We start from the raw sequence: 15,196 nt of genomic DNA on the forward strand, positions 1-15,196 counted from the left end.
GTATGCTTTTTTATGGCCAAATCTCTGATGTGGTAATGGATCGTAGCATTTTCAAATCAATCAGTTTCCGCACAGTGATAACCCTACCTGGCTCAAGTGAGTTTCAAGTAGTTGCAAATCGATTTCCCTACTCTACTGAAATAAACTGTAGAGAGTGGCTGAATAAAAGGGAAGTAGTACGACATCCTTGACATCTTAAGTGCACAAAGATGAAGTAGTCATATTAAGTATACGCAATCTGTAGTAAACAAAACTGTTTGTGTTGTTCTTTAAATTAGAACAACTGGAGTTGTCAATTAAGCATAATGTTAGTTTAGTTAGGCCACTAAATTAATATCAGCTTCCATCCCAGAAGATCTGCTGAACCCTTGACAACAGATACACATATCGATTTGCCTGGCACCAGAATTACCCAATTTCCAGTGTTCTTGGCCCTGGGTGGTTAGCGTACCATATGTCAGATTATGAATCGGTCCATCTCATGCCTGTGTGCAACACACACACAGCTGTCGAGACTGATATGTCCTTAGCGTGGAAGCATTTCACTGTGGGTGAAGACAGTCCCCCAAGCTAAACGGTGGAGGGATGACGATAAAAACATAAGAAGCTAACAAAAAGTTAAAACGGCTAAAGCTATCCGGAGCTCAAAGCTAGCCACAAGGCAGCAGCCTTGGTATGAGCAAAGGATTGAAACAGTTATGAGAAAAATATTGAAAAAAAGTATCAAAATCTTGTTATCTGTAACGGGACTGAAGTTGTAAGCATACTAAAAAAATGATGTAAGTACTTGACATTTGTTTTGTTATATAAATCTGTTGCACCTGCTTTTTGTTTGATTAGGTAAAGTATGTCAGGTAGCTCTTGTACCCCTTTCCAGTGACAGAGCAATTAATTTTTAGCTGATTTAATGTGAGAAGATCCTGTAATTTACCACAGTTTGGACAAAAATGGAGCATTTAATAATTTATTTTATTATGAAAGTCTTCTGAATTTGCTGTCAGTTAAAGTTCTTAAAAAAATCTGAATCAGCAGACCATGCTTAGAAAATAATCGTAAATGGGAATCACCCAAGAAAACTGCAGTCGGTACATCTCTGCCTTTTATACATCCAACTGTTAAATCTTAAAGGGGACCGTTTATGTGGCTTTAGTCTGCCTACATCTGCTGCTCATCTGCAAGCCGCTTCGCAACCCGCCCCAGCTTCTCTTTTTTATGTCATGACTCTGGTTTTCACATATTTCGCATATTTATTGTGGGACCTTGTGGGAAGGTCCCACAATAAAGCCAAAAAGCCAAATATAAATTACTGCAGATGGCTAAAGTGGTCCTGACTGAACTGTGAACATTGAAACAAAGAAGATTTCAGTTAAAAAGCCTTTCTTTTATTTAGTTTTGTGAATCAGCGATCTGGTTTACACAGGTTCCATCTGCCCTGAACTGAACTATCTGGATGAAATTAGTTATTCCTACTTGGCGCCAGGAAGAGTTATTAGCATGACAGCCTCTATTTGATATTTGTCAAGCTAAACACACACATACTGTATATATACAACATACAGGAAATTGTTTCAAACACTGGCTCAGACTTGAGAAATTAACAACTCTGCACGGCAGCAACAAACACTACTGTCTGCATTCCTCGCGTGGAAAGCAGCTCCAAAATGTGACAAATCTATCCTCTGCCAGCTTCCTCCTTCAACACACCCACACCCTGAGCCAGCACAGCCCCCCCCCAAGCACCACCAGCGCTACCACCAACATCCACACCCCTCCCTTGGGCCCCCTTCAGCCGGCTGCCTGTCTCTGGAGGTCGCCTCTGACGTCAGCAGCTCAACTGGGCACTGTGCCAACCCTGTGGGCCCTTGATGGATGCAGTCGGTCTGAGAAACAGTTCGCTGTGAGTAGAGTGCACGGCACAAACTCAGCCCAGCCGGCTCAAACACATCTAATGACCCGTAAAAACCGGACAGGTCCATTCCTTCTCCTTTTCTTTTGTGTATCACAAACATGGATGATTAAAGGAGACACATGTGATGATGAGTGATATGCACTGCTAATGGCCAGGATAATAAACAGAGCCTGCAAATGCACTGTTGTTCCCCAGACTTACAAAAACTGCAATTCTTAAATCCAAGCATTTTGTCTTAGTGATCCAGAGAGATGCAGCTGACTCTGTAGGTTTTTTTTCTGTATATGTGTGTGGTAGGGGGGTATACCTGCAGGCCTGCTGCTGGTCTTCCTCTTCAGCCATTTGTCCAACGTCTCTGCACTCACACTCTCCAACACAAAGTCATCCAGAATCTGCGGGTGCAGCGAGAGGTAGGCCTTCACTTTCTCATCTGTCAAGCCTGAAACACAAAAACAAAACACTTTAAAAAACTTTATTTAAGACTAATGAAACTGTGAGAAAAAACAACAACAAAAACACCAAAACAATACTGATGTGAGATAATGAACAGAATCATTGATGCTAGAAAGGAGAAGTGTAGCACGTGAGAGGAATGAAATAACATCTCACTTGAACCCACAATGATCCCGAAGGTCACCCAAACAAATGCAAAGGATGAAAACAGCTGAAGGTCACTTCATTCTCTTCACGGTGAGGTGAGAGCGGTGGCAGCCGAGCCGAGGCTCGAGTTAAAGCTCTTTGATAGCCGGGCTAGCTCACTTATGTTTACTGTAAATCTGTATCTCCAGGGATAGGAGCCCCCAACAGAGGCAACAGGATAAAGGAGGACTCGATTGTGCTTAATAGGCAATTAGGATCTTGAGAGCTTGCTAAGTGCTGCTGTTTACTGTCTTTGTTGTCAGGGAAAAAAGCCATTTGCCAGACCATCGTTGAGGGAAAGTTGTTTTTAATACCCCCACTGGCGTCTGTGAAGCAGTCATGATGCACTAGGACGCCATCATGTTTAGGTCACTCAAACAAATGGAGTGTATGTCTAAAACAAAGACTTCTAACTGTATACATTTAGACGTGAAGTGTCATCTCATAATGAGAAGAAATGCATTCTTACAAAAGACAAACAGAGGTGAATTTACATTTTATGGCATGGTAAACTATAACTATACGTTTTCACATAATAGTAGAGAGAAGAGTGTTGACAGCCCTGAAAGTTTTTATAACGCTTTCTCACGAAATGTCTGGTTATCAGGAGCATCTGTGTAGACTCCCTCTGTAGATGCACAAACACACACACATGTGGCATGAAAACATTAGTAAGTGGGGTGTCAGTCAGGAAAGCTGCATGAATATCAGTGTTGTGAATCGCTACAGATCCCTGTAGACAACACAACAGTAAGCCGGGTGTGTGTGTGTGTGTGGGTTGGAGGGGGTGGGGGGTGAGTGTTGTGCCAGATGACAAAGTAAAACCAGATGCAGAGATAGAAAGACTAAATTCTGCTTCAGTTGCAGGTAACCTGTTATGAGCCCATAAAAGGTTGTGGTTAAAGAATATCTTTCACTTTTAATTTAATTTTAGGATCATAGTGCTCCTGATTCAGACTCTGAGCTATCCACGACCTTTGATCTATCCCTGCAGAACAAATCATTTGATGTTCAGTTACGATCATCTGCCCAGAGTGTGTGTGTGTGTGTGTGTATAGATAGAGCAGGCTTTTGGTTACAGGCAAATAAGGCAAACAGAGGTGGGGGTAAGTTTGGGGGGTGGAGGACGCTACAGTCTGATGCTGTCCAGACACGAGACACAGCTCCTCAGGAGCGGAACGCCTCACGAGACTCCTGGCCAGCTCTGACGCACATCGGCAGAATACAGCTTAATAAATCAGGAAAAGTTAAAGAGGGGTTGGGGTGGGACGGAGAGAGCTGCGGAGGACAGAAAGACACACGGAGAGGAGCTAAATGGGAGCGCTGCAAATAACCCCTACAACTTTGTCCTATTTGAAACACAAAGAAGGCACTGTGATTGGTGACATTACAAAAGATGAAAAACAAGGATGCTGTATAAATTTATGAATACAAGTTTTGTGTGAAAGGAGTCTGAAAATTGTTTAGCAATCATATGTGTGCACATGAACAAAATAGTCAAATGTTCTATTTCCATGGGGCAAGAACAGCGGTGATAAGAGCTTTGCAATAGCTAATAAAATGGTGTTAATTAAAATTTCTAGGGCTACACAAGTGGTGAAAAGCGGGCATTTGTAAGACCTAAGTGACAACGACAGGTCAAAACTGCGGCGCAAGCCCAATGCATGTGACACATTCTGTAGCTTAAAGGAATCAACTAATAGTGCTGTAGCAACTTCACTGGTGACAGATACACACATTATATTCATTCATGTGTGTGTTTAGAAGAAACATTGTTTATAGATAAAGTAAAAAATGTCAATATCATCAATCTATTCTTTTATAAGAATCCAGAGAAATGACTGACTAATGTGACTATATTTTACCTTGATTTTGATTAATAATTCCCTTTTTGAACATTGCCGCTACGTCACGTTGACCTTATAGGCTTTCCTTCTCAAATCTTTCGAGCCACAGCACACATTAATGTGACTGCAGTGAGACTCAGAGCTGTGGGATATGCGTCAGTGTCCTGGTCCTGAGACTATAGAGGCTAATCAAAGGTGCAGCCCAATCTGTCCCACATGCTGCGGTCCAGAATGGCTAACCCCACTGGGAACTATATGTGCTCACTCAATCAGGACAGTGAGAGACTGATGTTGCAGATGTAACAGCTTGGTGACTGGTTTAACCAGGTTTTTAATTGTTTCCCCCCTTTTTTTGTCAATGCTAAGAAAAAGTTGAACTTGAACATAAAAGAAAAATAAATAATAAATAATAAAATAAATAATAATAAAAGAACATAGAAGCACACATTCTCATCATTTTAGGGTCTGTAACATTTAACTGAATTACATTTAGTTTAATAAATAAATAAATATTTTTTTAATGAACTTTGTACATGAGAGGTTAATTCTTCCAGTGTTTATGACAATAAACTGTTTGGATACTGCAGGTTGTGCAAAGAATGCGGATAAAAATAAATGCTCTGCTTAGGTAAAAGCAAACATTAACCTAACAAAACAACAGATTTATTAAAATGAAACTATATATTAACAAAATGGATCATAAATATTAAAATAAAAATACTTGCACTGCAGATGAAATTACGTTTTCATTAAGATATACAATTCTGATTCATAAACGCACAACTAGGATTTTACTGTTTACTGATGTTGCCGTGGGAGAATGTGCTTGTTTATTTACTTCATGTTCCCAGCACAGAGGTTCAAAGGTGAAAGGTAAATACCTGAAAACAAGAGAAATGCAAAGTAGTCTCACAAATCTGAATTTCTAATTAGATTGTTATTCGAATGAAAAACATCTACCAACTGGTTTAAAGTCAGATTAGGTACAATCAACAGTGATCTGAACCCTGCATGTGATCATTTTAAACAGCCTTGTGGTGCTCTGTTTAAAAAAAAAATCTGGACAGAGTGTTGCATGATGTATTATTATGGCAATATTTGGAGTAACTCCCCAAGATGTAAATTTAAGTATGGCCCAAGCTGACATCATTACCTTTTTGCTCACTTTTGGCCAGAAGGTCTGTGCAAAACAGAAGGACTCCTCAACTGGAATTAAGTTTGTCATCTACTACTTACAACTAGAAAAGGTCTGTTGTTTTAACAAAGACTCAAATGAATTTTTCTTTGCAACCTGGCAGCCATCCTTTTCTTTTGTGGCAAATATGGAGACATGAGTGCAATAATGTTTTTGTTTTAGGTTTTTTTTGTTTTCACTTATCACAGCATGTTTATGAGCTGGCAGGACTTTTTTAATTATGTGTCTTTGTATATACATTTCTCTTTTTCAAAAACTTTTAATGGTAATGGTAAATGGCCTATATTTGTATAGCACTTTACTAGTCCCTAAGGACCCCAAAGCGCTTTACATATTCAGTCATCCACCCATTCACACACACATTCACACACTAGTGATGGCAAGCTACATTGTAGCTACAGCCACCCTGGGGCGCACTGACAGAGGCAAGGCTGCCGAACACTGGCGCCACCGGGCCCTCTGACCACCACCATATATTAATAAATATACATTGTTTAATAAAATAAAATAAAATAAAAAACCTGTCCGCTTTAACGAAGAGAAGTACCTTTTAAAAAAAAACAACCTTTAAGTCAACTGAAGTCACTCCTTCAGCCAAAAAACCTATAGGTGGGAATCAGTTGGTTGTGTAGCATGCTCGTGAGTGGCTGAAGCCAAGTTGGCAGAAATGTTTGTAACTGACTCAGACTTGGGCTTCCTGTATAAAAAAAGCGAAGCCTGAGTTCATGCAGTGAGGTATTGTTGCATAACACTTATCTTGACACCACACCCCAGGATTTGGAAGGAAAAAGGCCAAACCAGTCAGAGTTTGTCTGGGTCTTTGCACTCTCACACCCAAGTCTGTGAGAACATGCTCCTGTTTGACAAAAAATATATTAACATATAGCATAGGCTATATACTTTACAGTGTCAGAAGCAGTTTCGTGGTTCTACTCCAACATCAAAAACGCCCTGAAACAGCTTAAAAACAGTCAATTCTTGTGAGTTAGCGTTCAAATTTATGAGCATTTTTATGAAGGAAATCAATTCAGTATGCTCTGATTTTATATGGAAAATTTAATGGCTTGTAAACTGCAAGTCACTCCGTCTTATAACGAAATCTACTAGTATATCTGTAGTATACCAATGTGAATGTATGTCAATAAGTTGGACACAGAGCGAGATACCATATGTGCGATACATTTGCAGGCCAAAATGTATCAGTGGCGCACAAGAGGAAACACTTCAGAGTATTTCTGATGGTACACCATTAAAGAGGAGGGTGCTTTAGTGACTATGAAAAAACAAAACAAAACATGTGAAGCAAGGCTGCAATTCTCTGTATTCAAAAGGTTGCTTTTTATTTTAACATTCACATTTATTTATCCAGCCTCAAAAAAAGAGAGAAACGGAAATCAGTTTCCTGTTTTTCTTTTTTAACTCTAAATATTCTCTCTATATATTTTAAATTTGAATTTCTCATTGTGTCTTTGACTACAGGAAACTCATCCACGTTGTACTTAACGTAACCCTATAAACATCACTGTAATGATTTGGGACAGTGAAATCTTTACAGGGAATTGGCCAAGAAAATTGCACTGATTGCAATTTTCTAGGCCAATTCCGATTTTTTTCTAAGTAGGAGCTTTTCCAAGTAAGACCTGATTTTGCTGAATCAGGTTTTCTTTCTAAGAACTACAACTGACAGCGTATACAAAAAATTCCCCTATTCTTTAAAGAAAAATTTTACATTCTTAATAAAAGAAAAGACCAAATTTTACAATCTTCCCCAAACTGCAATAAAGTAAATTACAGGATGTTCACTGACTGAAACCATTACTGACTGCTGCTGGAAAGAGGTCCAAATAAGTAACAAAAAAAATGAGTTGCTGTACACCCATCTTTAGCTAACATGTTTTACATTACCAAACAAAAGCATGTGCAATAGATTTATGGAACAAAACAAATGTCAGTTACTTGCATAATTTTCCAGCACATTTATAAATACTTTGATTCTCTGCTTTGATCCTTTCCTCACACGGAGCCTGCAGAGCTCTGGATAGCTTTAGCTTTAGATGCCTTCCCTTTGCTCAGAAAGGTGAAGGTGATTTAAGATGATTAGATGTTGTTATGAATGTTTTTGTCATTTAATTTTTTGGTGGTTTACCTTGATGAACTTCATGTATTTACTCACAGCTCATAGAGCTATGATCTCATAGCTCACAAGCTAGAGCTGTCACAAGCTAATGACATGTAAGTGTGCGACTGTGAGTGTGCGTGTGATGACTCGAATGGACTGTGCATGTGTTGCGCACGCATGAAAAGCACCAGCTCATAATCAGCAGTGTTTGGTGGAAGTAACAGGTTACTGTAACTGCATTACATTTTCAACAATACAGTAATGTAAGATGTACTACACTGTATTTTAAATACACTAATTCCATTACAGTTACAATTATGTTTTTACTAAGAGTCTTCAGTTATCTGCACACTTGGCGGATAGAAAGAAAAAAAAACACACCAAACAAATGTGGTTTTCTCTTCCTGCACATTTGTGCTACAGTGAGCTATTTTCATTTTGAGTGCAGAAGGAGGAAAATGTTGCAGCAGTACAGCAATACAGCTTTTGAGGAGTGGCGATATGGATGTTACTTTTAATTAATGTACACAAGGCGAAGAGCACGTTAGTAAAGCGGAAACTACATCCAAGACCGAAACAACTGTACTACGCCGCTAACCCAACTTTGCCTCTTTGCAAACATCTGCACAGGTAGGATGTTAGCAAAAAGCTAGAACCCAAAGTGATTTTGTTATGGCTGTCGAGCACCCCAGCCTAGCAGCCAGATCCTGATCTTCTCCTCTGCCTCCTCTGTCAGTGCGCCCCAGGGTGGCTGTGGCTACAATGTAGCTTACCATCACCAGTGCGTGAATGTGTGTGTGAATAGGTGGATGACTGGTTGTGTAAAGTGCTTTGGGGTCCTTAGGGACTAGTAAAGCGCTATACAAATATAGGCCATTTACCATTTACCATCTTCAATAGGTAACAAAAGCAGTGATGAGCAGTCAGGGCCGAAGCCTCCGTTCACCTGTTCATGTTTCTACTGTAGAATCAATGTAGCGATTCTATTGAATTCTCTTTGTGCAGGTTTTCATCTATTGTGTTGTTGGCATTGTGTTGACACCTAAAAACTTCAAGAAAGATCATCTGTCTGTCCTTATTAGGATAGGGATTTGTGTTGGTGTGTGGAACTGTAGCCTATAGGTTTATACTGTTAACTGGTTGTTGTAAGAATGCATTTCAAGTCATCTTCCGGCGTAACAAGAAAGTAACAAGTAGTGTAACAAATTACTTCTCCGGCAAGTACTTTAAAAATATACTGCAATACTTTTAAGAAATGTAACAAGTAACGTGTAATACATACAATGCAATAATTTTCTTGAATAATGACCCCAATGATCAGATATACACAAGGCCAACCAACCAGTAACTGGTCTGGTGTGTGTGCTGGAAATCAACAGATTCCTGGTTGGTCGATCAGTGACACCAATATTTTTAGCTGAATTATTATTATTATAAAGATTTTAATTTTTATTTATTTATTTTCGCTGCCCGGAGCCATGCCCACACATTGGTACACCGCCCTGGTGATGTGGGTGTGGTCTAACTGATGTTAAGTGGAAGAAACCATAACCATAATTTTTCTGTTGGAGAATAAGAATTAAAATGAATTTACCCAAATCAACACAAACACTCCAACTAGAGCAGGGCGATACGACCAAAAATATTTATCACGATATACATTTGAAAATTTGCGATAACGATATAATTGACGATATAACTGACACTAGACAAAATACTTTACAACTCCACAACTTTATTAGTGCAAAAAAAAAACCATCAATGTATTTTCACTTAAACAAGCAGGTGTTTTATGTGAATTACAGTTATATAAAAATTTAACAGTTCAAATGCAAATTCCTTGCTGACAGTTTAACCAAAAGGCATTTCCAGTGGAAATTGGCCGACATATCCTCAGCATAACCATGTATAATATCCACAAAACTTAAAAAGAGGTTATACACACACAATACGGTAATATTATGTTGAAGCACAGTACGTATCACTCCGCCAGGCTCCTGACTACGATAGCTGTAATGCTCCGACAATCCATCAAGCAGTCCGGGTTCGTAGCTTAGCAAAGTTGTACTAAAACATCCCATCCATCCATCCATTTGCTTCCGCTTATCCTTTTCAGGGTTGCGGGTGCGCTGGAGCCTATCCCAGCTGTCATGGGGCGAGAGGCGGGGTACACCCTGGACAGGTCGCCAGTCTGTCGCAGGGCCAACACACAGGGACAGACAACCATTCGCACTCACATTCACTCGCACATTCACACCTAGTGGCAATTTGGATTATCCAATCAACCTATCCCCACAAGCTGCATGTCTTTGGACGGTGGGAGGAAGCCGGAGTACCCGGAGAGAACCCACGCAAACACGGGGAGAACATGTAAACGCCACACAGAAAGATCCCGGCCTGATGGTGGAATTGAACTCAGGACCTTCTTGCTGTGTGGCAACAGTGCTAACCACCTTTTTGAGCGCCGTGTACCACATAAAGTCGTTTTGAGGTCAGTAAACACAACCAGAATTCATACATAAGGCCCATTGGATTATAAGGGGTGCTGTTGATTTTCAGAAAAATCAAAGGATTGATTTTAAGTGTCCCGTATTTTCCAAAAAACACGGTAATAACGACGGCCCGCTAGCATGCTCTACTAAAAATAGTGCTTTGGTGTGTGTCTGACGGACGAAAGCTAAACCAGTTCCACACCACTGAAGTTGCAGCATTTTTACAAACCAATTCTGGTTTATCCATTTCATTCAACGATTTGCTTTCGCCGCCATGCTTTTTCCGACGTGTGCGTATGAAAACAAAAGCACTGCGCATGCGCGTTTTACCCATATTCTATCGCGATATTTCATTTTTCTATCGTTGCCCAAAATTATACCGGTATTACCATGAAGGGTATGATATAGCCCAGCCCTAACTCCAACTATAAGAGGCAGCAGGAAACTAACCAATGACTGTTCTCTGAAAAGTCTATAAAATGATTTTTTTTAAATGTTTTGTTCTTTCGGCAAAGTCTCTTGGCTTTCACCAAGTTAGTGAAGCTCAGACAGCACGTGTAGTTGTTAATTATTTTCTTCATATTAAGAAGAATTCTTATTGCTTGTAAAGCTGAGAAGCGAGTTTGTTATCGGTGACTGAAGGAATGCCGGCAGTACACCTTGTTGTTTATAAAATGCTCATAGCACAATATCAAAATATCATTATATGGGACCTTTAAAAAAATACATTAATGATCAGAGTTGCTCAATTGTATTAAACTGGATCTGAAAATGACAATTTTTCAGAATCTATAAAAATATTTGCTACGATGTACATGATTTTTACTGTGGGTTAAAATGTGTTAAAATATGCGTTTGGGTTCGAAACTTTTAATCTGTCAAATAAAATCATTATAATGATAAAATGAAATGACCATTAACAGGTTATCTTAATTTTTTTTTTTTCACATTTCATTCATTTCTTTTCCAAAAAGTTTCCATAAACAGGAGAGCTAATTTGAGGTGTGAGGGTAAGGATGAGTCAATCTATCTATCTAACAAAGCTTTTCAGTTAAGACATCACTCATGTTTACTTTTATTTCTTCTTGATTATTATTTGGGTTGATCTGTATTTTATACAAAGGAAGGTGGTTACTTTTGGGTGAAATTGTTTCTTCTGGATTATTATTATCACATCTTTTCACTCTCTGTTATTACTGTTATTATTACTGGCTCTCTTCCACAGTGTGCCTTACATCCTGTCTCCCTTTCCTCACCCTCAACTGGTTATTGCCCATGGTTGACTGTCCTTTTAACAGGAAAAAGTGTGTGTTTGTAGGGGGTTTCTTCCTGTTAAAAGAGAGTTTTTCCTTTTCGCTATCACCAAGTGCTTTGCTCACACGGGCTCATCTGGTTGTTGGGGTTTTATTTCTATTATTGTAGGATCTTTACCTTCACTATATAAACAAAACTGAATTGAGGTTTATTTGTATTTTATGCAAATATGAGGATATGTATTTTTTAAAGTGCAATATATAGGAATGATTGATTTAAAAACAAATCTTGTGAGACGCTGCTTTTTTTAAAAAAACTTAATAAAGAAACTGACATATAAAGAACAGAGGATCATTTGCAGAGCTGTTAAAAACAACATTCAGCTGCACTCTGTCTTATCACTCATCTTCGTTTCCCCACGATGAAGCAGCAAGCTCTGGGTGTGACAGAGCCTGAACTGTGTGCCTTCAGCACTCCCGGTCAGATGATGTTGAGCAGCGGAGGCAATGCTGATGTTTAGTGAGCAAGATGCTCCTCCTTCCCAACACATAGATGAAAAACGCACATGAGAGAAAAAGGGAAAAGACCACTTCTCTTCAAGTGCACTCCTTCTGGCAGAGAGTCAAGGGCAAGCTGCCAAGGTAGTACTTTTCACTTTCCTGACATGAGGCTGAGGCAGGAAAGAGGGGATGGGGGGTGGGGGCTGCTGGGTGCGTGCGTCAGCAGGTCCGCCTGGGACTCCCTTGCCAGGAGGTACGAAGAGCATGTGGTTCTTATCTTATCTATGGGAGGGCTGGAGCACAGCATCTAACACTGACATTCAGTGAGCAAGTAAAAAGAGCGAACACTGAGAATGAAAACACTTTAACTCATCTCCCACTGTTCACCTCATTTATTTATTGAGCCTGAGCTGCCGAATCTGGGTATGTGTGTGTGTGTGTGTGTACTTATGCAGGTGGACGCATGCAAATTTCACCGCAGCCAAGGGTGAGGTGACTAGTGAAGTTAAATCAATACACCATTCAGAGAAAAGGTGTCACATAAAGAAAATGCTGTTTCACGGTGGACTTTAACTGCTGCTCCATCAACTCCACAGACACGCCCCCAACGGCTGCACAAGCATGCAAGCGACTGAGAGACAGAGAGGGAGATTTCCATGGAAATGTGATTTGCACTTTTTCCATTACCATGGTCCAGATCATTAGACAAAAAAGGGGCGATAAATGGCAAATTAAGATGCAGATAAGGCGTGGGGCCCTTGATCTACAGCCTAGCAGAGTGATGACAGGCAAGCCCTCAAACCACTGTTACAGATACGCAGCTGAGCAGCCTTCACATTCAAGTTTGAAACTAAAACCTTTCTGGTGTATTCACTTTTTTTTAAATAATAACTAAATGTGAACAAGAGGCAGCGTCACAGTTTCATAATGAGCTGGAGTTGCTTTCTTAGTCCCACCATCTTGCCTGAAGTAGTGGTTTGATTTAGCAATGCCCTCCCCAATCCCCAAAACTCCCCCTCAGAGAGCCACATCAGTAATCAAGGGTCATGTTCCCCACTCCACATCTGGTCGATGCTGAACTCTGCAGCCGTTCTACAGAGGGGCCAGTGGGGACCCGGTAATGAGAACCACAGATTCTTGCATCTTCTCCAGCGCTGTGCTCTTTTATGAGCCTTGACACAAAGACAAGCTGTAAAGAAATCTACACGCATGTGGCCTTTTCCCATCCTCTCAGATACCAACCCATGACAAGATGACAAGGGGTCAATGGACGCCTTGAGGAGAATGTCATCTGTTTCACTGCTCAAGCGGTGCACTGTGCCCTGGCACCGATCCAGTCCTGCACAAATCGCGTTATAAAAAAAGGGTTCAAACGCCATAACAAGCTAATTTTCTTTGGCTTGAATTTCCAGAGAGTTTAAATCAACAGTGGAGACAAATCACAAAGAGAAACTATTTGGCATGTGCTCGATCCAAGTCTGGAATTATTTAGTCATTCAAATTTAAATGCTATGTTCATATTCCAGTCATACCAAGCACTACATGCATTTATAGATTTAGCAACTTTGCTGGGAGAAGTCCTCACCGTGAGAGAGTAGGCATGTGGTGGAATAGGAAATGTCTGGTGTGAACACTTCCTGCCTGACAATGTGTCCTTCTTCACTAAGTTAAGCAATTTGTCAACAGCCAATTGGGTTTAAAAAAATGCCTGAGAGATCATATTAGTGCTAGCCCAGTTTGACCTTGATGCACTGACCACAGCTATCTGCAGCCAAAGAAACACACATCTGCGCACACTATAGCAGATTTCCTCCAAGTCAGCTTACAAACAGTTAGGTCTAACTATAGGAGTCAAAGGGCAGTGAACAAGCCAACGTGTTGTCTTGACAAAGTGAGTCTATCCCTTCAGGGCGGACTGGTTTTGCTCGATGGTCCAGCAACAGGTACCATATCAGTAATGACAAATGATAGGTGGACAAAGCCTTCACATTCAATTGGCTTCTAGAGAACAAAAGAACACTTTTTCTTCCACACAGAAAAACATACAATGTGCAGGAGCCATTTAAAATGATCTATCACATCCTTAATATTTGTAGAAAGCGCTCGATGTAAACAGTGGTAGAAACACAAGCTGGGAAATTATATGTGTCTGCATCAGTGGAAAGGAAAACATGCAGGGAGAACATAAACGGAACATCAAGTTAATCCCGGATTAAACCCAGATTAATCGACGGCTATTTGAAGAAATGAGTTATATACCCACATGGGCGTCTAAGCCGGACACAGAACTGGTTGGCTGATAACTTTTTCTCATGTTTTGTTTTCTATGAGAATGACTTGTTTATTAAATTATAATATACAGTACACATTAGAGCAGTCAAGCTCTATAGCAGATATTACTTTAAGATACTCTGACACCCGCAGCCACCCTCATATGCTGTTGTTTTGTAAATCCAAAAAGGGCAGAAGCTTTGTTAAATCTGAAATTCTCGAGTATGAGGGCGAGATACCTACATACTGTACCTCAATACATTCCACAGATGCTCACTGCTGTGTCTACACTTCAAGCATCAACCTGGCTTCAAACTGCGAACTTCTTATTAGAGGTCTTCACTGAAGGTCCCTGAAGGCGCATAAACTGAAGTTATCCATGGGTCACACAAACAGTGTAAACCCCAATCAGCAGAGAAACAAATGACAAGAAGTTCCCACTGTAGAATTTAAAAGATAAGCAGAGAGAGACTGAAAAACAGCATGCACAAAGGATGTAAACTCAGCCCTGAGACGCATGGACATGCTAAGGAAACAAATATAGGGGATGAAAACTGTAGTGACAGAAAAGGAAACAAAACTAAACGAATCCATTCACTGATCTTACACCTTGTTTTGCTAATCTTGCCATCTTTTTCAGTGACAGTAATATGAAATTGTGAGCATACCTGACTCTGGTGTTTACCATCACACCGCACTTAAAACAAATTCAAAACAAGTGAAAAGAAAACGATAATAAATGTTAGAATGGGAAAATGATTTACCACAGCACAGGTATAAAACCATCGATGACTACATAAATGTTAACTACATGCGTGCGATAACTTAAACAGCAATCGTTTTTATATTTTTATAATTAATTTGCAAAATATTTATTCCGAAACCACATTTTAGTGCCCTACTCGCACTTTCTTTTTTCGCTTCATCTCATGCTGTAGACTTCGCTTTTTTCGATGTCATGTCTTACCGG

General features: G+C 40.0%; 1 protein-coding gene across 8 annotated transcripts in view; it reads right to left on the bottom strand.

The window, feature by feature from the left end:
* Positions 1–15,196, bottom strand: part of pde10a (phosphodiesterase 10A) — a 67,648-nt gene that overhangs the window by 32,963 nt on the left and 19,489 nt on the right. For all 8 annotated transcript variants that reach the window (XR_005691531.1, XM_040001638.1, XM_040001636.1 and 5 more), the window contains one exon: positions 2,217–2,348. Coding sequence is in view for 7 of the 8 variants with exons in the window: in XM_040001638.1 (XP_039857572.1) it covers positions 2,217–2,348 (132 nt within the window). In the remaining variant the exon portion in view is untranslated. The remainder of the gene's footprint in view (positions 1–2,216; positions 2,349–15,196) is intronic.

Source organism: Simochromis diagramma, unplaced genomic scaffold, assembly GCF_900408965.1.
Source record: "Simochromis diagramma unplaced genomic scaffold, fSimDia1.1 OVJJ01000421.1, whole genome shotgun sequence".
Classification (NCBI taxonomy): domain Eukaryota; kingdom Metazoa; phylum Chordata; class Actinopteri; order Cichliformes; family Cichlidae; genus Simochromis; species Simochromis diagramma.